General features: G+C 40.8%; 1 protein-coding gene across 4 annotated transcripts in view; it reads left to right on the top strand.

Moving 5' to 3' along the window:
* LOC115795750 (neuropilin-1a-like) overlaps positions 1 to 25,354 on the top strand; it is a 91,511-nt gene that overhangs the window by 18,266 nt on the left and 47,891 nt on the right. For all 4 annotated transcript variants that reach the window (XM_030751812.1, XM_030751810.1, XM_030751811.1 and 1 more), the window contains exons 3-5: positions 7,658 to 7,836; positions 17,833 to 18,060; positions 22,995 to 23,165. In XM_030751812.1, the coding sequence (XP_030607672.1) occupies positions 7,658 to 7,836; positions 17,833 to 18,060; positions 22,995 to 23,165 (578 nt within the window). The remainder of the gene's footprint in view (positions 1 to 7,657; positions 7,837 to 17,832; positions 18,061 to 22,994; positions 23,166 to 25,354) is intronic.

Raw genomic sequence — 25,354 nt, 5'->3', positions numbered from 1 at the left:
CCAGGCCTGAACCAACATGGAAATGACAAAAATAATAAACTGCAGTTCATCAAATGGCCACCAGATGCTAGCTCTGTAATTGACTCAGCCCTCATAGACTCCCATGTTAAAATGTTACAGCAGAAATAATCATGTTTGTTACCTGTTAAAAAAAAAAAAACAGCTCTGGCTTACATGGCTTCTTTCCCTCTTCATAACAGGGTTTATAGTATTATAAGATAATATATAGATAGATAATACTTGGCCCTAATTAGCAGCTTTCTGTGTCTTTATGTAAGGGACCAAGCAGTCAAAGGACAGATAGGCACAGGTATATTTTTCAAAATGTGGGTTTTACTATACCACCAAAAACAAAAAAATAGAAAAAACACACAATTGAGTGGGCACATAAAATAGGTCAACTAAACATACTCTTAACTCAACTAACACACAACAAATTGACCAAACCAAATGAGCAGCAGCTCAGCGTATATACTAGCAGAGTAAACCACTTTTAATGCACAGAGGGACGACACAGGGATGTTACTTAACTTTAAAATAAAGAAACCTCATTCTTCCCTATGCAGCACATTACAGCAGACAGTTCAGTCCATTTGGTTGGCCTCTGCATTCAAACCAGTTCCACCCTCAGCCTTCGCTTTTGGGCAAACCAGGAAGGACTGAAACAGCTGATGGGTAGCTCAAGAAAACAGAGAAAAAATAATTAATGCAACTTATAAATCAGTGACAAAGCAACGTAAACCGAACGTGCGCGCTGTCATTGAGACTACAGTGTGGTGTCATATTGTCTATTAAAACAAATTAACCAGATTAACTAAAATAAGTGTTTGCTACAGCTTCAATGACTGCAAAATTAGCTTAAATGTGACATCTGTATCTGATTTCTATGAATCTGGAGTATGAATGAGTGTTCCCAAATTATTTTAATCGTTTGGTTGTGGATGTGACCTTTACAGTATACAAAGTACACATGGCTGCACCTTGCTAACTAGCTAGCATTAGCTCAAAATCCCCAAAGCTTGTTCAAATATGTTGACTTCTGGTTCCATCAAGGCAAAACGAGACCGGCCAAAATGTTAAAATCAATGTGGGACTTCACAAACCAGTGGGCAGCATCATTCATATGCAGTATATGTAGCTACACTTACACATGATTAAGCATGAATTTACACCATTTCTGGTATGACTCCTCAGCTGTGAGTCCTAAATGACTCTTGAACAGGAAACAGGAAGTAACAGAGGATAATTTGTCCTTAAACGGCTGCTGTCAATTTTCCGGTGCATTGTCTTGTTTACAAGTGAATTCATATTGGCAGGTTTTCAGGTAGTCATTCAGTTTGACAGCTTTAGCAGATTTAAACACTAAAAATAGACTTTTTTTTTGAGTGTGAAAGAAAAACATAGCTTTACACATTTTTTAGGCTCGGTGTTTGATGATGCGTGCAATACCTGTTACATTTGGAGAATAAGACAGGACACCCTTTTAAAAACGGAGCACTGTCTCAGTGTTATCGACACAGTCGCTCTCTGTCTGCTGCTGAGTGCAACAATATTTTGCTGAGGTTGTTAAAAGGCTAATGAAGGAAATCACTGAATGAGACAGAAGTAGATGGGTGCTGGTGGAGAAAAGTGGGCATGCCAAAAAGTTTATTACCATACTTGATCAAACTTTACCACCTGAAAATTCTGTTTGGGTGCCAAGAGAAGCTTTTGGAAGAACATTTTAATGTCTGGGGAGGAAGGTGGAGTCCAGACAGTGTTTGCACAGAGGGATCCAGACGAAAGGAAAAGGGATCTGGTTAGACTAAATGGATGTCAGAGAGAAGAAGGTGTGACGCCGCTCTGCAGAAACACTGAGTCATTCCCAGCTTTAGCTTTGCCTTGCAGGAGGTGACTGTAGCAACAGCTCAAAGTTCACTCTGTAAATGCTCCTGTGATATGTTCCAGATGTGCTCTCCACACATCTATCCACAGGGGTAATGCAATACAACGTAGCACCACGAGCATGTTAATGAGCTGTAATGCATGAGTAGAGCAGGGTGAGGGTACATGCTTTCAAGCCTCCAGTAGCTTGGGAAAGAGGTGAGAAAGAATTCAGGGCTGTGTGAAAAATTCCCACTCCATGTCTGGATCTTATTTATTTTAAGTGGTAATCTGCCACATCCTCATTTGTGTTCAATTTGTCAGCACTAGCAGAACTAAGTGGTCACTGCTCTCGACAGTTTTCTTTGCACTTACTGTAACGGAGATCACATATCTGCAAGGCTGGTACTGTGACATGTTCATTTGTTTTGTATTGACTATTTTTTTTTCCACTGATTTGGATTTATTAATTATTTCTAATCAGTGAAATCACATTTTTGTTCGACCAATTATACCTGTTATAAATTTTGCTAATGCTAGACACCCACTTCCATAGACTGTACCAAAAAAATGGAAGTAGCCACCATAATCCTTAACTAAATCCAAATGGATGAGCTATAACAACAGCTCACCCCTAATCAGGTGTTATGAAGGAAGAAGTTAGCTGCAGAGACAAAAACCGTTATTTTTACCAGGCTATAAACGTGCCATTTTGTAGGGCTGAAGTTGGGAATTTTAACATGGAAGTGCAAGGGGATTGGCCTGCAGCCTATTTATTGAAAATAAATAACAATATATAAAGTGAGTTGTCCTTTAATGTCATATTTTCAATTGATGCTGGAATATTACAGAAATAAAATCTAACAGGCAAAAGATTATCAGAATAACTTTCATCCAAAAAAAAAAAAAAAGAGATGCAGACCAGGAAAAAAAGTAGTTTAATCTTCAGCTTCTTTCATCTTGTGACTTTCACAATCAAATCAAACTGTAATTATAGAACTGCAAAAGTGACAGAATTGGTTCTTTGGGGCACATTCCCTTAATTTTTCTGAGGGAGAAATTGCACAATTATTAGCTTTCACTCAATTTTGTAAAATTATGATTACTTTGTGCTATAGAGTAGTGAAAAATCACGCATTTCTTATGAAACTCTTTAATTCTTGAAGTTCTGGCAACATTATCATCCACCTTTTCACCTTCCTTTGCTCTTCTTCTACTTGCTTATTAACCTTACCCTGCCCCTCCTGTTCTGTACATGGCGGTCAGTGAGAGTGCCCCTTAATTCCATAAAATGTTAATTTAAACATCTGCTCTTGGGCCTCCAGATGGAATGCCAACCATTTTTGCCCTTGAGCAAGGCATTTGCCACGGACAGCTGCATTTGGAGGGCATGAATAGCCGGTGTGGTTAATGAGTGATGTGAGGGGATGGAGAGGAGGCTGCAGGGCTGAAGACTGAGAGACTCTCCTTAACTAGAGTGTGAAGAGACAGACCCACTTCATTAAACGGCCTGTCTGTGCAAACACTGACTGCCTGCAGGACTGGCTGGAGTGACTGAGGGAGTGAGTGTAGCCATCTGCATGCAGCAGCACATACACACACATTCTCTGTGCCTCTTTCTCCCTGTTACTTTATGAGCCTGTGTAGGGAGGGCTATGGAGGGGGAGCTGGGTGGAAGTTTGATGCTATGAATAAAAATGCCATCACCTACACATCACCGTCGGCACTAAGGCTTTACAAGTGAGCACTTAAGTCCATTTCTCACTGGGCATGTAAAGTCGTCCGCAAACACATGCGGAGTAAGAACAGAGACAAAGAGAAAAATTAAGTCAGAAAAGGAGAGAGAGAGCAAATTTTGTACACCCGAGGCGCACGTATCCCAGTTTAAACACAGATAACATTGTCTGTCCGCTGAGCTGTGTGAGAGCTGCTGCAAGTTTCACAATATTAAAATCAAAAGCATTTTTTTTTAATGTTAAAATGTTGCTTTATTTTCATAATCATGTTTTTAGAGGATTTTGCTGCATAATAGGCCTATTATTTAAATACCTTGCAGCCTGTTGGTTTCACTGAGCTCAGGGATCCTACATCGACGTAGCTTTGGGCTTTGACTATGCTTCTGCTTCGGCTGCTGGTATAAAACTCTGAATTTTGTGGCTTCTTTTTGGCAGTTGTTCCTGTATGATTGTGTTAGATTCTCCTGTTATTGTTTGGGTTGGCTTTTTATTGTTGGCTGAATGAAAAATGACAAGACCATGTCCTCAAATGTTTGCAGATTTAGAGGTGTCCTGTGTGAGAGCCCTCTGCGGCCTAAAATGAGCCTTTATTTTCCATCTCCTGTCTGTCTGCATTTCCACTTTTAACCATCTACCAAAGGCAAGGAAAGATGTTTAGTAAATCCAGTTTACACATGCAGAAAATAACATATCCAAAATGTAGTTTTTGTAAGACTGGTCCAACGATTTTTGTCCACCTGTTAACGACTAATCAGCACTATGATTTGCATGATTAAGTCTAGAAACAGCCTCACGTCTGTGCTAAGCGATACACAGACGCTTTGTTTTCCCCTGATGGCTAACATAAAGAGATCAAAAACTTTAAATCGAGATGTCTGCATCAGATACGGGAGAGAAAAACAAATTCCCGCTGACAGACACATGAAGAGACTCTTTGAAAACGACTACCTAACAAGCTCTCTGCCTGCACGCTAATGCTGTTAGCCATCAGGAAGATCATCAGTCAGCAGTCTGAGTCAAACTAACTGTCTAGACGAGCTTCAGTCAAAACGCACTGATTAAGTTTCCGTGGGAAAGCTTCAGGTGTTTTTATCGTTTCTGGTTCAAGTGTAGCAAATGCATCGAACTGAGCATGGTTATCTGCTGAAGTCTGAAAGTTTGTTTTTTTTTTCCCTGTATTTGCATTACTGTGGGAAAGAATCTCATTAGAAAACAAGTTGCCATGCCGAAGGAATATTTTCTGCCCAGCTTCCCCGGGAAAACTTGTCTGATAGGTCAGAGGTTCAAAACAGAAGCCCTGGAGCTCGTATGAGTTTTCTGTCTTACTCAAGGACAGCGCAGCTCACACGGACCAATCATGTCCCGGTTCTGTAGCTCGTTTATTGTATTCTTCTGAGCCCAAATTGTTTCTGTTGCTGGCTTGAAAGGAAGAGGCTTTGTACATCACATATTATAGCTGTGTATAATATTTTTAAAGCACTAATCAAAACAGCTGCTAATACTTTCAGACACTGTAGCAATAATAAGAGATACATGTCAAAACAGTGACATGAAAAGCACAGTTAAAAAAAAAAAAAAAAAAGGCCAACAAATAGTGAATAATGATTTTTTTTTTTCCATCCTACATTTTCTGAGCACTGATGCTGGAGGCAATCCAGTTGATTTCCAGTGGGTTTGGGTGGGCCATGACAGCCAGACGGGAAATTTAAGAGTGTTTCCCACACAATTAGATTCTATTTGTGTTGTTTAGGGTGAGGCTGACCTGTGTGTGCAGTGTGCATCCACGCTCTCTTTAATTATTGTGAAATATTTTCTTTAAATAGGTTGTTTCATTGAGATCATGATTTCTTTCAGTTTGCAAGTAGACCTACACATAATACACATACAGTATATATGTTCAGGAAATGATCAATCAGGAATATGATTGCAGATCCATAAATATGACAGTTAGAATAAGAGAATGTAGTTCATTCCATTTTTAAGCAGCAAAATAGTTAAATCCAGTTTATTCCAAACTGTGTGTGATTGACAGGTTCACTGAGTGTGTCCTGATAGTCTTTGTACTATATTTAGATTCAGGCAAAGAGCAGAGGTAACCAGGAAATCTGTGCAGAAGAGCCTTATAAATAAACACCATGCAGTGCTGCTCTTATGTCATATTAAGGAGAACCGTTAAACTTTTTCATACAAGATACGACGGTGTGTGACCAAAGAACCACCTCTGAGGTGCAGCGCGCATAACTGGTTTCTGCCAAGGCAAGGACAACGTGCTTTATTCAAAACTGACAAAAACTAATGCATGTTACATTTTAGCGTACTGTAGCTACTGTCATTAAAATCTGGAGACTCCAGTCTGATCTGAAAGCCGAATTATTTTTTGATTTATAGGCAGTTCAGAGCTCCCGGGGGCTTAAAACAGCAGGATTTGACACCCTGGGATGAAAATGGGTTGCAGAACCAGTGATGCAAAGTAAAATGTTATACAACTAGATGATTTACAGTTTTCTGCATTGACATTTGCGCTCCTATTTTCACCATGGACACGTCACATTTACTACATGTGGTCTTGCATCTGAGCAAGCAACTTGTGCAGCTTCTTCAGGCCCACTGATTAATTTGGCCCTGAGTGGAGGATAAAAGATGTTTATCAAGACACACACACACACTTACAAACCTATTCATACATACTCAAACACCCACTTTTTGCTAATTTGTATCCTTAAGAGTGTTGTTAAAGGTGCTGAATAGCATGATTTGAATAAACATACATGCATTATGGAATACACACTCACACACACACTTGAGTTGTTGTAAAGCGGACAGTGGGTGGACAGAAGGGTGTCGGCTGGTAAAGGATGAATCGCTGCAGCAGTGGTGGGAGGTCCACACCGAGGGCAGAGACTGATGAAGTCTCTCGGTGCGCTCGGTGGGATCCGTGCAGCCTCCCAGCACTTCATTCTGCCATGTGTTCATATTTCTGTTATCTCTGCCTCTCTCTCCCTCTCTCTCCACGCGGTATCCCTCTCACTCCCAGCCGGAGCAGCCTCGTGTCCGATCTCATAGATTTTGTTCACGCTGCAGTTTCCTATATTTGATTTTCTTTTCATTTACCCACACATACTTGAGACAGAGCTGATGTTTTCTTATCATTGGGGGAAAAGCAACAACATGCAATCTTTTTTTCTTTAGATGCAGTCCAGTGAATATATGGATCACAACATGTGGTTGGGTTTAAGCAAACATCATTTTTATATGAATGTGCAGAGAATCTGAAATCACTCGAGTAACTCCGATCTATGGGCTTGTCTTTCGTATTGCCATGTGAGCTACCTGTTACAAAGTCCATCCAGGGAACAACCCGAAGCACTCACCTTTTTACAGTCTAAAGAAAACTAGGCAAACAAGCAAACATCATTACAAACATCATTACTGCACTGCTGTATCAGAGCATATTTATCCAGCTGAGACAGTTTAATCCTACAACAGTATTAGCTGTGCTAGAAGGACCAAAAAACAAAACATTTCAAACAAAGCCAGCCTGCTGAGTCGGTGTTTGGGGAAACGCCTCGATTCAGTCAAAATCCAGAAGCTCTTACTGTCAGCAAAACGTGTTTGAGAAAGACAAATATGATCCTTCTTTGTTGTGGTTTTGCATTATGGGTGTGTCCTTTTAGCTCCTCTAGCAGTTTGAAACAAAGTATTTGGGAAATGCATTCAATAATAGATAAGCAGAGTTCAAAAATCTGTCTCAGCAACACTGCATCGCTCACAAGACAGGACCTGTTCATGCACTGTGGGAGTTTTTATTAGTTCCTTTTTACACACTAGGAATCCATTGAATTATTATTTTATTGTTGTAAAAGACATTCACTTCCCCTCCACATTAAAGATTTGTAGTAAGCTGGCATTCCCACCTATAGTCAGTGAAATGCCTCTTTCTAATCACTAATAAGTAATAATAAAATCATCCTCGGTCTCAACAATCACTCATGCGCAGCTCCTTACATCGTTCTGCTGGATCCTAACTCTAAATTTGCATCTCCTCTGATCTCTCACAGGTACGACTATGTGGAAGTTTACAACGGTGGCGATGAGTCGTCCATGTTGGGAAAGTTTTGCGGGAAAATCGCACCGTCTCCGATCATCTCCACCGGCGGCCAGCTCCTCATCAAGTTTGTCTCTGACTATGAGACCCACGGGGCGGGATTCTCCGTTCGCTATGAGGTCTTCAAGACAGGTGTGCACTTTCAAACAGGTCTGCTGTGATGTCCTTGTCTTACATGCACAGCGGCAGCAGCAGCTAAAAGCACGAGCTAGAATTGCTCTTTTGTTTTACATAAATCCATAAATGTATGTGATGAATAACCCTCATGAAAAATGGCCCCTTGAAATTCAATTGTGCTTTAGCCAGATTTCCAGGTGATTCTTCTGTTGCTCTTGGATCAATTTTATGTATCACCCTGTCGTACATAATGCAAGAAAAATAATCTGAAAGTTTTAACCATTTAACATATTACTACAGTGCAAAAATGCAGCAGCAGATGACATGTAAACAATATTGTTACGCCTGCCGGCTGTCGCTGGAAGGGAAATACAGCCTATGTTTTGTGGTCGTTATGGTTACCACTTGTAGCAATAATATCGCTGACATAGTAACGGTTTGAGCTGCAATGAAGCGGTCAAATATAGAAGCCTGCCACCATTTCGGTCACTGATAGATGGATGTGTCAGTGTGTGAGGGGCAGATAATACACACTCATATATATATATATATATATGTGTGTGTGTGTATATGTATATATATATATGTATATGTATATATAAATCTATGGATTACTAAAAGGAAGTCGAACAGGAAGAAGTCAGTTAAGAAATATAAGCAGCTACAGGCAAGACAAATAAACTCCCAGGTTAAAGAAACTTATTCAGAAGAGGAAATAAAAACAAGTCATGACATTATGAACCCAAGCTTGACCCGAGCTTAAAGCTGGACAGGAAACCAGTGTCGAGTAAACTGACTTTTTAGTTTAGGACCAGCAGCATTTACAAAACACTGTTAACTGCCAAAAGCTCATGATTTCATAGGATTACTTTACCGTGGTGTCAACATGTTTGTGGCACGGGCTTTCTAACGTTGATAAATTATAAAATCAAGAAGGTCTTTTCTTACTGTGATGATTGTGTAGATGCTTCATAGTAAAACTCCAATTTGTATGTTAATGTAATCATGACAGTAACCGAGACAGAAACGACCTGGAAATATTCAAAAGTATAGAAGTGCATCTATTATTAACAACAACAGGCATTAAAGTGTGTAACTTCACTAACCTGCTGCAAAACATTAACAGCCAATAAAACCTGGTATCTGCTCCTAGCCTCTCTGTGAAATCAGGGTTTAAAAATATTTTCCCATTTGTGTGCTTGATGCCGATGGCTGTCTAAATAGCTGTAGCTGAACCTCTGGTACCGTGACCTTTATAACTGCAGGCCAAATAAACTCAAAGACCCAGAATTCATTGGAGGGAAAACCAAGTCCCAGATGGGGCAGGATGCTAGCAGGACAGACCTACGTAAACACTCCCTTTCAAGGAAGGAACCTTGCTCTCATGTCCTACATTTGTATTTGCTCTTTCCTCTGGGGTCCACTTGAGTAGCCGCCAAAACGACAAGTCTCCCGTGAACACTTCAATTTCCACCAATGGGGACCGGAGATAAATCAGGGGGAAAAAAAGGGAATGTGTGTGAGATTCCCCTTCATTTTTGTTTGTACCCAAGAGAGCAATAACTATTCAGAAAATCACAGGATCCAGAAATAACAATCCCCAGGTGGATTTATGTTAGAAAGTGCTGCATTGTACTATGAAAAATGGATAGGCAAGTGCTCTTTTGTTCTTTAACGAGGTGCACCGTAGTACTATGAGGGGAGGTTAGAGGCCCAGCTCAAACTGAAGCTCCTCCAGGCTCTTAACATGTCTGTTCTCCAAACTACAAAGCACGGCCCTACTCCTGACACTAAAACTTTAAAAATATGCTCATATCAACTTTAATTTCAGGGTACAAAGTGTAGCCGTGACTGATGGATGACAGGATGTCATTAGGAAGTCAGTGTAATAAATCTTTAAAAGTGGGTCAGCAAAGTATCGACTCAGAAAGGCACACTGGTCCTGAGTGGTATTCTTTAAGGATCTTTTTAAAGATCCACAAAGAATTTGAGCTTTGATCTCTAATAAAGTGAAGATTGGGCTTCATGGGCTTTTGTAGAGGGGCAGTCTCCTTGAGAGTTACTTGAAGAAAGGATACAACTTTAAACCATTTTAGCTGAAATGGATGGAGGTGAATTTTTAAAGTTAAAAAGGGGCCGGATGGTTGGTATCCCTGCAGACAGAATACTGCGGGCTATTTCTAAAAAGCATATAACAAGACATACATAGCCTCCGTGATGTCACCCGTTTGGAAGCGTCGACATGTGTCTTTTGACCTCTGCCATCTTGTGTTTTTGAAACCAGGTGTCACTGCTGATAATAGCTTTGTCATCTATTTTGCACTAAAAGACAACATAATTTACAAAATCTTGTAAACAAGACTTAAAACTAGTGACTGAGACTATGAACTCACCAGGAAAGTGTTTACAGGCGTCATAAATCAAGTGGGAAGTAGAAGCAGTCTCACGGTCTTCCCCTGCTGGCTCTTAGGAAGAACGCAGGTTCGAGCTTAACTAATAACCCCAGATAAGCAGCAATAGGAAAATAAATGTGTGATCTGAGCAAAAAGACGCTTTAAAAATGGTTCCAAAAGACCTGCGTTTTACTCTTCAGGGTTTAAAGATTGGAAACAGCTGTAGAGAAGTTTCACCACAAGGTCTATTTAGTATTTCTTCTTGGGGTGATCGATCATAATCATCACCACTCTTCGTCGCTCGGTTTTCACGGCACTGTGCCACGAGCTTAATTTAGAAAAATCACTTTAAATATGTGGCTTTTACTGGAAAACTGCTCAACATCTTATAAAGAACGTGATCAGAATTTTCCCAGCAGCTGTTAATGCACCTTGCGGTAAGTATCTGAAAGAAGAATATTCCTCAGATTCTCTCATATTGATGTTTTATGTTGATTGATAAAATGACTGAGTTTAGCTGTTTGAAGCTGTTGGATGTGCCGGTTTAAGTCTGCAGGAGCAGAAGTGAGGCGTAGCTGTCAGATCTGTGAGTGCTGCCATGCTGCTGCTGCTGCTGCTGCTGCTGCTGCTGTGCCACCATGTAACTGTCAGAGACACTGAGCAGCGTTTTCCTGTTGTAGTTGAGCACGTCCGGCCACCACGTCTTGCCTGCGAGCTACTGTTCAGCGGCGAGACGACGGCTTCGGAACAAGCTGTGTGAATGTGTTCACACCCATTTTACGTGTTAACAGCCTGCATACGTACATTTTTAATGTCTTTTTTAGTTCTGTGTGTGTGTGTGTGTGTGTGTGTGTGTGTGTGTGTGTGTGTGTGTGTGTGTGTGTGTGTGTTTATATATCTGTCTGTCTTGGTAATGCAGTGCATTCATTTGGCTTCCTTTGTGAGTATGAAACAGACAGGTGTGTGGGACCCCAGGCTCATTTAGCTAATGGGCTGTTTGTCCTTGGAGGCAACAGGGGTGACCTGCAGATGAGATGGATGCTCTGGCATAAAGAGGGGCTCTGAAACTAGGGCAAAATATGTGTGTGGGTGGGAGCATGTGTTGGTGTGTGTGTGTGTGTGTGTGTGCTGGCCTCAATATGGGTCCTCTACCTCCTAACAAGTTAAAAACAGCACTTGTACTCACTCAGGTAATCCCCCTGCCATGTTGCTGCCTGGCTCCTCACCACATTTAAAATCCATTACAGTCGAAGCGGCATATTGTAACTCACTGCTAAATGGAGCTGCTGCTCTGAGTACAGACAGGCTTTACACTCTGCTGAGACCTCCGTCTTTGTTTTCATCGCGCTATTATCTTTCTCTGTTTTTGTCCTTTGATCTCAGAGCTTTTTCCCCGCATAATAGTGTATCAATCTCTGCACCCTGAAGTATCAGAGGGACACAAGCTAGCAAAGGTTTTGGTTATTATATGGTTTTTTTAATATGTATTTTTTCTCTGCAGTGTTAAATGTGTACCGAGAATGCACATTTAACATCACAATAAAACACTTAATACGTGATAAAAGAAAAGGTGACAGTAATGATCAGGTTGGAAAAGAGGAAGATGGCACAGGAGACTCATGGATGTAGTGAGAGAGGGTTGGTGTGACAGAGAAGGGTGTTAGGGTCAGGGCGACTAGTCAAAAGAAGATTACAACGATGCCTCCAAATCAAATATGATGAAGTGTGTTTCGTTATGATGACTCTTTGCAAGTATGCTCGGCTTCTGTCCTATTTTCTTATGCCCATAGCATGCTCAGAAAGTCAGAAAACTCTACCCACAAAAATCACATCTAATTTAAATTCAGCCAGTCTCCCCTTCAAGATTTCCTCTTTGGAAAGCACTGCAATGCCTTCGATGCTCCTGCTGCATTTGAATTACTCCCTGATGTGCAGGTTTGATCAGTAGCCAGTGTGCATTTGCCGTGTGCTGTTAAAATAGTGACCTTTCAACCTCAAGTTCATTATGGGAAAGAGGATGAGGTTTAAGTAAGACAACATTTGAAAAGTAGGTTAGGCCAGAAGCAGTGGTTGTGTTATTGTGGTCCAAAAAAAATCTTATTAATTGTGAGCAGCTGACACACACACACACACACACACCAGAGTTCAGGTCGTTCACACCACATGTTCTTCCTCAGATGCCTCCGGATGTTACAGTCTCATCCTGAGGGATGAATTCGTGGTGCACAGTCCCGTGACTGATGGAAAAAGCGACACGCTCATGACCTCACGGGCCACTTTCAGACCTGGAAACTGCGGGTTCTCTCTCAACCCATCTCTCATCAGCAGTGATAATTCTGAAAGTCGGTCCAGTTTGATACAGAAGATATTGTTTGCAGTCCCTGGTGAATCACATGTTCAAGGAGGGCTTCCATTATGTGTTTTAGATGCAGGAGGGTTGGGAATGGTGCAGAATTCTTGGCAATTTCAAATCGGTTGAATAATAACAAGCTATTTTTGGTTCCATTTGTAGGTGAAAACCTTAACTAATGCTTAAAATACTTAAAATCCCAGTTTTCCTTATGTATTTAAACATTACTTAAATTTTTCTGGCATTAAGAAACAAGTTAAGTCTGCAGAAAAGCAGGGGAGCATTGCTTGTTTGTTTAAACACCGAGAATGACTTGTTTTTTTGTTTTTTTTTGCTTCCCTGCAAGAACATCCTTGTGGGTGTTCTCTGAATGATTGTTTTTCTCAGTACCAAAGGCAGCAGCGATGTTGTGTTGCTATGTCATCATAAAAACTCTGCGTGGTAGCTGCAATGTGTGGATTTCACACAGGAAACTGAAGTTCCCTTCTATAACCCAACCGTCAGCATTGGTTTCTTGGACCCGTGACCACCAAAGGCAGAGCTAGTCAGCATTATTAAATGTGACCATTTTTAAGCCAATCAAATTAAAACACTGAGTTCTACTGTTTTCCCTTTATGGGAGTCTTTTTAGAAGATTTGCTAGATTTGACATATGTCTTTACTTACCTTTGCGTAATTCTGTGTAACAGTCTGTGGCTTCATCCCTCATCTCCATCCCTCTTTCCCCCCTGTCATTAGTACAAGAAAATCCCTAAACACTGCCACAAAAAGCACCAACCCTCATTGAGATGACATGTTCTGTTTGGCTTTAAAGATGGCACTAATGAGTGTCGGGCTGTAAAGCTCCATTGCATCCGTCTCTTGTAACCATAACCATAACTCCACCCTCTGCTAACCACACAGTGCATTTCATTTATAAATGATAGCCAAGTGAGGCCCCTTCAGTGTCCTGGAACTATATTTGTCCCAACTCCCTGATTTTTATTGCAGGTTTTATTTTCAAACCAGAAACACATGTTTGTCTCTGCATTTTTTGTTTGTTTGTTTGTTTGTTTGCTTTTTGTTTTCCTCTGAGGTGACCTCAAGCCGCCGCTGATTGAAGGGTCATTGATTTAAAAAAAAAAAAAAAAAAAAGATGAAAAAAGAAGTTGAATGGACAGAGGATGGACAAATGGGAAATGCACTGTTTGTTTGTTTTTAAGGAAAGAATGCAGTCATGTCAGTAACATAACACAATAACACACATGCTTTCACGCATATGCAACCTCTTTTGACCAAAACATTGTTAAATATGGAAACACACATACTGGGGGGGTATTTGTTTGGGCTGTTTTTTTTCATCATTTTTAAGACGCAATAACTCAAAATAATGCACATTCTGGCAACCCCCAGAACTGAACGATAAAACCAACACAGAAGTGCGGGAACTGCAGTTCCTCATGTGGCCACATGGTGCTCGTCCCAAGTCAATCCTCATAGACATTCCATGTTAAAACACCAACTTAACAGCATTAAAAAAGCATATTTAGAGCTTAGACAAAAACAATGGTTTTGGTCTCTATAGCTTATTAAGGCAGCTTCATAACAATTACCTGATAGGTGCAAAGTTAGAGGCATGGCCAGCTGCTGGGACTCTCCTCAGCTGACTGGAGTCACTGAACCGGACCTCTTAATGGAATTATCCGACAAATAATTTAGTCCACTGTGCTCCAGTTTTCTAGTATTTTATTGGTCCTTTACTAATTAGCAGTGAAGCACACATACAGTTTAAGGATAAAGTTTGCTAATCGGGCCCTCAGCTGATAACTTAGTACTTTACACACACCCCCCCACGACCCTGAACAGGATAAATGGATGGATGGATGGATGGATGGATGTTGAGGCTTAAAAATGTGGTGTCATGAAGCTAATTGATGATGTCATAGTGACTTTGCCCAACTTTTATGTATAGTCTATGGTTAGTGGTATAAATATGGTAATATTTATTTAAACAGGTACAGATTTAGAATTTGTTTTGTTTTTGTGTTCTTACAGTTTAGCTTTTTGTTGTGAATTTTTTTTTTAATAAAACTTTTGTACATTTAAATTAAAAAAGGTTTTGCTGAAGGTGTTTGTGCAGGAAACCAAGAAGCTTAACAGGCAGGATAAGAAATATAAATGCAGAAAAACAACTGGAAGTGCAGGGTGAGCCTAACAGAAGGGAAAAGTTGCACAAAGAATTAAATCATAAACTCAAAGAGAAGCACAACAGAGCAGGAGGCAGAGGAGGAGGAGAGGGTGAGAGTGAACAAAGGGGCTGGTAAGGGGAAATACAGGACTATAAATACTCAGAGAACTCATTGACTAATAGGACAGAGGTGAAACAAATCAGGTTGTGGAAAGCCATCTTAAAGGCAGGAAATACAACAAAGACACGCAGTAAAACAACAAAACACACAAATAAAGACAAACAAAGGGAAGCAGTGACCAGAAAAGATGGAACCGTAGGGGAAAGTAAAAGAAAAACAACATGAGAACACAAGAAAAAGAACCAAAGACAAACTCGAGGCACTGCAGTGGCAGTGAGGCGCTAGCATATTAAAAATAACCTACAGTGACTGATGAACAAACGAGTTGTATTGTTCATTTTTATCTTCATTAAATCAGATTAATTTCTGTCCTTGATAGACATACAGCACCACAGATTTCTCAACCTAGATTTGAGCAACCCATCTGCACATTTCACACACACAACCACACACACACACACACACACACGCACACAGTCCAAAGTGTGCCAGTTGAGCAGGAGCGAATCCTCCCTCGTCCCTCGCCGCCCATCTTTCCTCATCATTTATCATGTCGCCCTTTTAATGACACCACCTGTGTCAACAGCAAGGGGACCATTTCAGTGTGTGCGTGCCTCTCCTTGTGTTTCTATCTGTGTGTGGATTTGCGTTTGCAGGCATGCTCAGATAACATGCAGGTCACATCTGGACTGGCAACATGAGAAACCCCCTGCTCCCCAACCCACACACACACACACACACTCCCACCAACACATGCACACGCCGTTCGTGCCTCCGAGCAACGCTTGACCCTCGTCCACGCCTCCTGTCCTCCCGTCTCGCTCAGAGATCAGTCACTGTCTCGTAACCTCACTCATGTCACTTTATAACAAGCAAGGCGTGAACCGCCCCCGCCGTGTTGACCGATGCGAGCCGACGCAGAGATTTTACATGAGCAGTGCAAACATTGTGGATGTGACTGTGGCGAAAACAGCTTGTGTACAAAAGATGGCAATGACAGAACAGCTGCCGAGTTGGCCCGCTGGACTGTTTGGAAGGAACTCGAGTCACATGTTGTTGCTTCAAATTGAGTTGTCTCTGTTAAAAAGGGTTTAATTATATAGTGTGGAGATCTAAAAGAGCATGTGATACTTTCACGCAACTGTAGCGGGTCAGAGTCTGTGGTACGCTGTCCAGCAAACAAGAATCGTACTTCCTGAGAACATTTTCCAGGAATTGAATTTATAAGCAAAGCTTTGCTGAAATCTAATTTTTTTAATTTTCCCTCTGGCCTGCAGCACTATTCATCCTTCTAGACTATTTTGGTCGGGGTTGCCTGCTTTTGTGGAAATGTCTGCCTTCTCTCGAATATAAACTAACGGTGCTGCGGGCCAGAGGAAAGATACGTAAATGTGATTTTGGGGTGAACTGTCCCCTTTAAGTTAGCAGCATGTGGAACTGTAGGTGTAAAGAGACAAAGTAGTTTCCATTCAGCTGCAATTACCAAGATTTATTGGCTCTCATGGCAATACTTCTACATGTATTTTAGTCAGTGTTCAATAATTAATCCCTCTTTATATGTGGGTTTTATTTGTTATTCTACCAAGACAACAATTAATAAGTCCATACTGTTATGTAATGTCCTTTATACATTAATACATTAATGCATGCATTATTCTCACTTTAGATGCAGAAACTGAAAAGTAAGGCTAGTTAACTGTCAGTAAATGCATAATAAAGTTTGTTTTTACTGTTAATAAAGCACAAAAAAAAAAGAGGTTAGTAAGCATTTAACAGTAATATAAATTAATCTCTTATTGTAAACCATTGCTCTCTGTTTCTAAATGCCAACATGGTCTCAGCAGCACACTCACAAGCTTTTTATATTTGTGTCCTGTATGTGATTTATGCTTGCAGATGTCTACAGAATCAATGCATGCACTGAAAAGATTACACATAAAACAGAAAGTAAGCAAAGTGAAGAGAATTTATTTAAGAAACATAACCACAGAATCATTATGACCTCCTCTAAAAACACATAAAGTTACTTTAATGTCTGTGTTGTGTTTAGTACAAGATTCGTTATGTTATTAGTTGTGGTTGCTTGATTGTGTAGATGCAGAATAGGATTGTGTTGTCTGATTGTTGGTGTATCTCTGGCTGTGTCACTGTATGTTTACAGTGATCATTTTCACATGGTCTGCGTCCTTCAATAAATACCAGTCAAACAACCCCACCCAGTAGTCACAACTCAGACTCAGTTGGCTCCAACAGGGGAGGGGACCAATCACAGCGGAGCTCGCTGGATTGGATGGAAACGACATTAGTTTTGTCAACAAAACAAGCCTTTTTTTTTCTTTTTTTTTTTTTGGACCATCCCAACAAGTTTGATACTGATGCTCAGATATCATTTTACTTCTTTCAAACCAAACCTGTTTGATCCTCCTTCACTGGAAAAACAAATTATAAGTTACTTCCCAGATTTTCCCCATTTTTAAAAAGAATTTCTGGCCTTAGGACTTATTGCTACCTTTTAAAGAGATCAAGGCTGCAAATGTGTTTTGAACTGCAAAAGTTTCAGACAGCGAGAAAGGTCAAAAGCAGATGGATTCAGTTGATTTCCATGTCTATCCTTATTTTCCCCCCACAGTAAAGACTGAAAAGGTCAGAAATTCAAACTGCTGAGGATCCCGTAAACAGTGCCAACACAAACAGACCCAAACCCACCTCTAAAGGCTCTGTGTTGACTCTTGTTTGATGTCATTTTGAAGCCGATGAAAAACATTCTGAGCTTTTTTTTGTCTGTAAATGTTGGATTTTTTTCAAGTATCAAAAACATTAATTTCATTGTAAGAAACAAACTGCATAACCTTTTTAAAACTTGCTACACATTATGACCCCTTGCTGCCCTCTAACCCCACAGAGTTCACTCGTTTGTGTCGGTGAGAATTAGTCGCCTCTTGACATTTTTAAAACTCATCTTTACGTCCTCTCCTTGCAGGTCCTGAATGTTCCAGAAACTTCACGGCTCCCAGTGGAGTCATCAAGACACCGGGCTTTCCCGAGAAGTACCCCAACAACCTGGAATGCACCTTTATGATCTTTGCTCCCAAGATGTCAGAGATCGTGGTGGAGTTCGATAGCTTCGACATGGAGCCTGACACCACGCCACCACCGGGCGCCCTCTGCCGATACGACTGGCTGGAGATCTGGGATGGCTTCCCTGCAGGTGAGTGGAGAGTTGGGTAAAGCAATGGATGATTTAAAAATGAGCTTCTATGAAAAGAAGGGAGAGTATCATGTTTACAGCTTTTTGTTGCTTTAACTTCTGTGTTTTATGAATTTCCAAGTCCTCTTTTTACACATTTTTATAGCTTAAAAATCTAGAAAAGATAGAAAATTTACTGTATCAGACTGGTAAAAAGATAAACGTGCAAAGAAATAAAAGAAAAAAAAAACAGGGCTGCTTCTCCACAGGTATAAGCAAGGTTCAAAAACTGGGATGCAGATGTAGATGGAGGAGAGGAAATTGGGAGGAAAAGTGGCAGAGGAGTGAAGGGAATGAAGGAACAAGATACAGAGTTGTGAAGCAGAGGAGACGAAGATGAAAAGGGTTTGAGGCAGCTTCCCCCTGTGGATGCTGACAGAAAACAGGCAGAAAACAGGCAGAGACATGTGGAGGTGAAGGGGAGGAGGAACGTGGAAAACAAGTATGGATGCCATCCCTGCTGGTGAGGTGAGTTGGGATTGAGTGATGGAGGTGAAAAATAAATGGATAATTGCAAATGCAAGATGCAGAATGAGGAAGGGGAGTAGGAAAAGCACACAGGAGTACGTACTGCATGTGCCGACTTTGCACATATGTGCATCTTTCTCTATCTTTTGATTGGCAGAGTGGAGTAAAAAGAGGTGAATGAAAAGAAACACTCAGTGCAGGATAAAAAAAAACCTCATTGTCCTTAACATTTAATGTCCAGTTTCTGTACTAGATACCACTATACTAATGTGACTTTTGAGTCACATTAATGCAGAATTGAGTTCAGTATATTTTCTCATCGCTTCAAAATACGACAAGTTTCTTCAAAGTTGCTGAGCTGAAATATGTTGAAAATTAAGCATTCCCTCATACTTGTGTTCCTGTTCCAGTTTGGTAATTCGCTCTGTGTTACGTCACGCTCCCCAGAAACAAAACACATGTTCTAATTCTTCCATACACGACAAATTATCTTCATATGAAATACGTGTCCAGGCTTGTTTTTATCTGGAGTAACACATCCCAAGTCCAGTCAGGCTGCTGATTATGCATCAAAGGAGTATTTTGATGAATATAATTACTCTATAAGATCAATATCATATGAATCTGGAGTGGCAGATAGCGGCCTCTTCCCTCGCTAGAGCCCAAAAAATCTGCCTATGAACACCATTGAACTTCAAAAGAACTGAATGCAGGTGTCACAAGCATGCAGAGATATGAGGAGCACACAGAAACTGATACTCATTTGTGTCTTTTGCTTGAAACTCATCTGTGAATCTGCACACGTGGAGGTCAGTTGCGCCGAAAGTAAATGGTGGTGAGACTCCTTCGCAGCTTGCTCATTGTTCCTTCACCGGCCACATTTGTAAAATCAGCTCTCTGCACATGAATGACGGCGACGCAACCTGCTCTACCCTCTGTTCACACTCCTCCCCTCACTTGGATGGCATTTCTCAGCTTCTATTGTTGTCTAATTAGCCGTACAGTGTGCATATAATCGTGAGAGCTACATACCTTGGACAGGCCTGCGCTGGCTGCCAGGATGCCCACAATACTTGCTGCTGTGCCCAAAGCTTTCCCTGATTATTGCCAAGGAGGAGACTGGCATGGGAATATGAGGGACACAAAGACTGGCACAGGTATACAGGCAGTGACATACACTTTTAAGCCGTGCCAGTATACATAACATGCCAGGGCTTTTCCTGTCAAATGATCTGTGCGTATATCTGTGTGTGTGTGTGTTCAGGTGTGTCTGTTTGCATGAATGCATGTGTGTGCGTGCGAATGTGTGTGGGTGATGTTAAAGCCAAATGTGTGTCAGAGCAGACAACAAAGCATCTCTGCAGCAGGGTTGAGACCAGCATGCAGTTCTACATCCCAATAAATGTTAATGTGCACATCAAACATTTTTATTAGGCACATTTTTGGGTTTTTATTTTTTTTCTTTTTTGAGCCGTAAATCAGTTGTTCAAAAACAAGTCCCCCTTTTTTCTGACTGGACTTAATTAGAAAAAAAACACCTAGTGGTCTTTGTTTCTGATTATTTTATAATTCTTCAGTAAAGATTTTTCACGTATTCTCTCACAACAGCAGTGCAGCCATTACCAAGTAAATAACTCCATCCAAGCGTTTCATCTTTTTGATGAAAGATTCTTATTGCCATGTGGACTTTCTTAGTTTTATCATAGCTTTTAAACACATTTCATGGCTTTCATTAGTTCCTGGGGTTTGTCCAACTGTTTTAGAAAGGCTACAAGATGTGACCGAAATTTTGGAAAACCCAAAAGAACTAAGGAGCGGTTTGACCGTTTTACTATCGTAATGCACTGCCCAGAGTTGGTGCTTCCAGCAGAATTTGATTTATACAAGCTACATTCATTCATGCAGCACTTTTTATCTGTCTCTCACACACATGATGTTGGATCAGGGGATGGTTCAAAGGGATCAGAGGCGGCTGTTAGAGCTTTATGTGGACATGTTTACATTATATTGTTTCTTTAATTTCTTTCATTTGATTAATTCTTGGGAAGATTGGCAGGATTTTGAAGCCCGAAGCACAAAATATGACTACACCCCATCTAGACTTACACAGCGTCCTTTTCTACCATGGAAAGTACAACACACAGTTTTCTCAGATTTTTTGTTGATGGTACGATGCATTCATAAAGTTAATATTTTAGGTTGGGTCAACTTAAAATATTTTAGTAAAAAAAAAAAAAAAGCTACTTTTGTGTTTTTTCTGATAGCTCAATATATTTAAAAAAAAAAAAAAAAAAAAAAGGGTTTATTTTGCTGGTCTCGATTCTCAGACTTTACTAACGGATCATTCGTGACGTCAAGAGTGCTGAAATGTAATTTTCTTCCTCACTTTTCCTTGACATTTACTTCAGATATAACCACTTCCTTAGATGTATATGGAGCCATGTTGCCTGCAGGAGTTTCTACTTCCAGGGGGGGCTGATTGCATCAACTGACAACCTTGCAGCAAAACCATTTTCATAACCCTTCCGATAACAGCTGAAATAGTTTAAAAAATGTAATCCGTCACAGGCTGTCAACTACCTGCTTTAAACTGTAACTGGTAAACATAATCCATCAGAGTAGAGCTCAGCATTCCCACTGAGCCCGCCTCGTGTTTAATTTTGGCTGGTTTGCCTCCACGGCTGAAGTAAGTTGTTAGTAAAGTTTAATTTTTGCATAGCATAAAACTGAATCTTGCTCCCCGCGCAGGATTTCCACCAAACAGCCGGCAAGCCTCATGTTGCTTCTCACAGATAAGAACAGGATGAAACGGGCAACCACCTGTGGATGTGGAACTCAAAGCCTTTAGACGTGAGACAATCTGTCACCGTGTGCTGCACATTAAAACAACATGTTGCTACAGTGGGTGTTTGTGTGAATCTTTAACTACGAACAGCTCCTTTTCTGAAAGGGAAATTCCCAGCAAAAAAAATCCAGAGGGTGCCGATTCCCTCTGTTAGCCAAGTAGGAAAAAATAGTTTTAAAATGCTTTTCAGGAGCTTTAACTTTCTGAGGTCTAAATTGTTGTCGGTGAAGACCCCAGCCCTAGGCTAACTGTAAGCCTGGGCAATTAGAATATGTCATGTTGGCATGGTTATGTCATTACTGGCTACAGTACTCTTAAAGGGACAGTTCACTTTAAAATCAAATATGCATATTTTTCACTGTTGAGCCGTGTAGATTTTGACATTAGCGACCCAATTTTTTGGAGATATCAAATGCAAAACTCTTGCCTTCATAACTGCATTCTTTATATCGAACTGTGAACTGTGTCTAATCATGACTAGAGACTGATGCAAGGGACAACATAAAAGGGTATAAAAATAATTCCCTAATAATTTGCAATACTTTTCTCAAAGAACCACAAACATTTGTTATGCACACAGATTGCTAACTCTATTGTTACACTTCTAATTAATTCCTTTCAGTTATTACTTGTATACCACAAATCAGAGAGCAGCAAACCAGCTGAACATTTAAAAAAAATTGTAATTTTTATGCAAAAAAGGAATTAATCTAGCAAATTGAACACATATTTTCCTAGGGCTTTCAATAGATGTTTGTTTGTTGGATATATTTCCTCATAATTAGTGTTGGTAATTATATTGTACTTTGTAAGAAATTTGTAGAAAGAAATTGAAACATTTGTTCATGTAAAGCTGAAAAAAAGCTGAGGATTTTGGAAATGCCTTCAAAATTGCACTCAGTGTTGTAAACCAACCTCTGGGGGGTTTAGACTATAGCTGATCCCTTTAAAAAAAAAAAAAAAATATATATATATATATATATATATATATATATGAAATATAATATAATATAGCTGCAGTACTTTACTTCTCTCACAGAAGTGCAGTTAATTTTTTTTTTTTTTGCCATTGTTGTAATTGGATGTCATGTGATATGAGTTTAAATCTAATTCCAGGTGTGATAGTAGAATAAAATATCCTGCATTGACTCCAGACAAAAGTTATTCACTGCTGCACCTGATATGATCCTGTATATGCACTTTATATATAGTGTTAGGGCAGTGAGTGTCAAAACAATACATGGTGGAAATGAGTGTTTCTGCTGCCTGCCATCTCACCTTTATTTCTGCCCATGAGGTGTCATGTCACTCCTGAGAGGTGGCAGATTGTCACTGACAGGAGATCAGCTGCAAACTGTATTTGTTCAGAGCACAGTCAAGCTTTTCTTAATCAAAATCAGAGAAACTTGAGCTCTACACAAAATAGAGCAAGCAGTTTTGCTTGATGTCATGTAATATTTGTAATATGACAGCAATGGAAATTAAAAAAGCACTCTGTTCGGGTGATGAGTGATGAAGTTGACATCCTTTTCTTTCTCCCTCCCTGTTACCCGTACTCTTCCCCTCCCCCTTCTCCTCCCAGTGGGCCCTCACATTGGCAGATACTGCGGCCAGACGTCCCCGGGCCGAGTGATCTCCTACACGGGCATCCTGTCCATGACCATCACCACTGACAACGCCATCGCTAGAGAGGGATTCTCCGCCAACTACACCATCCGCGAGAGGAGCCTCCCCCCAGGACACGAAGACGAGGGTGAGCAGCTGGATTAGTGAAGGGACTGTGTGATGCGGGGGGAGGTAGAGCTGTCATCTGGTTCACTTATTTCAGCATCTCAATGGTCTCAAATAGAACAAAAACAGACCCCTCACAGTAAATATGAGCGAATGTGAAGTTTCAACTCGACCTAGTTGTCCTTGAGCAAGAGGCAGTAGCTCTTCTAGCTCTACAGGAACCAGACTCTGTCCAGTGTCTGATCTCTGACCTCTGTGTTGGAGGTGAGACAAGCAGAATTTATCCTTCAGGAGGACACGCATCCAATGAAGGAAATTATGTGACTTTTCCTGGATTTAGAGCGTTTTGTAGTTAAGGTTAATGCTGCACTTAATTATTGTTTTCCTCAGTTAATATTTTTATGAACCTTTTTTATCTGGAAAAAAGCCAGTTAATTATGAAAAGTCCAAGGCAGTGTCGACATATGAGCTCTTTTGTCCGACCAACTATCAAACAATGAAAGCTATCAAATTTATTCTGCTGATATGGACTGGGTAATGTGTCAGGAATGCATAACTGAAAATGCTGCGGCATGCACCTAATGAGTGTCCTGGGGGATCTCCTCCCAGATCTGGACCAGGACATCACTGAGCTCCTAGACAGGTGGCGTCAGATGGACTGAAACATAATGTCCCCGAGGCTTTCTATTGGATTTAGGTCAGGAGAGCGTGACACCCAGTCAGTAGCATCAGTTCCTTCATCCTCCAGGAACTGCCTGCATACTCTCGCCACATGAGGCCGAGCATTGTTCATGCACCAGGAGGAACCCAGGACCCACTGCACCAGCGTAGAGTCTGACAATGGATAAAAATTTCATCCTGATACCTGACGGCAGTCAGGGTGCCGTTGCCTAGCCTGTAGAGGTCTGTGCGTCCCTCCATTGTTATGGACCGGTCACGCTGAACGATGTTAAAGGCAGCACAACATTCTCCACGGCTTCTCCAGACCTTTTCACATCTGTCACATGTGCTCAGGGTGAACCTGCTCTCATTTGTAAAAAGCACAGGGCGCCAGTGGTGGACCTGCCAATTCTGGTATTCTATGGAAAATACCAATCAGACTCCAGTGAGCACATGGCCACAGGGCTAGAGGATGGTAGGCCCTCAGGCCACCCTCATGAATTCTGTTTCTGATTGTTTAGTCAGACACATTCACACCAGTGGCCTGCTGGAGGTCTTTTTGTAGCTCTGGCAGTGCTCATCCTCAGCCTCCTTGCACAAAAGGAGCAGATACCGGTCCTGCTGATGGGTTAAGGACCTTCTACAGCCCTGTCCAGCTCTCAGAGACCTCCACCTGTAAAACTAATACACATTTAAGCACAAAATTGATAGAAGCTGTGGTCTGCCACACCAGGTGCAGGCTGTGCAGAGATGCCCCTGAGACAATCCAGCACATAACAGCAGGGTGCAAGATGTTAGCTGGCAGGGGATACATGGAACACCATAACCAAGTGGCTGGCATCATATACAGGAACATCTGTGCTGAGTATGGCCTGAAAGTCCTGAGGTCAAAATGGGATACGCCCCCAAAGGTGGCTGAGAATGATCGAGCTAATAATTATATAAAATCATCATATGAAAGAGAGAAATTAAGCCGCTAAAAAAGAGCTCCCAGTCAACAAAAGTATGCAATATAAAATGACAATTTTCTTGGAATAAATCAGTTGGATAATTAAGTTAATGATTGATGATCAATATTTGCTACATTTAGCTGTCGCATTTTACAGTTTAAAGTCCATTTGTTGTGGCTTGAAGTCTAACAAATGGACCAAATACGCTGCTTCCCAACTTTTTGGCTTATTTTATGATAAGGCAATTTATTCTATTGACAGCTCATTCAAAGAGCGTTCCCATCTAAGACTCATTTACTTTAATACATTATGGCCCCCTGAAACCCGGTAGTATTTAACAAGACCAGTGCAGAGATGTGGGAAATATTATATATTGTCTGCTGTGGAGCTGAGATATATTCTCTTACTTTTTTAATCATCTTACAACCCCTCAGATTTATGCAGTGACTCAGCAGGGTGTGGTTGGGAATCACTGCTGAATTGTCATGTGGTTTATTGATAGTTGTTTTCTGGGAGTCTGAAAGTACAAGTTTGAGTCTTTACACTAAATACAGTCAGTCCTGCGTCTTGTATATGTAAGCGACCGCTTCCCAGAGACACG

Source organism: Archocentrus centrarchus, chromosome 17, assembly GCF_007364275.1.
Source record: "Archocentrus centrarchus isolate MPI-CPG fArcCen1 chromosome 17, fArcCen1, whole genome shotgun sequence".
Lineage (NCBI taxonomy): Eukaryota > Metazoa > Chordata > Actinopteri > Cichliformes > Cichlidae > Archocentrus > Archocentrus centrarchus.
This window is presented reverse-complemented; position numbering and strand designations above follow the sequence as displayed.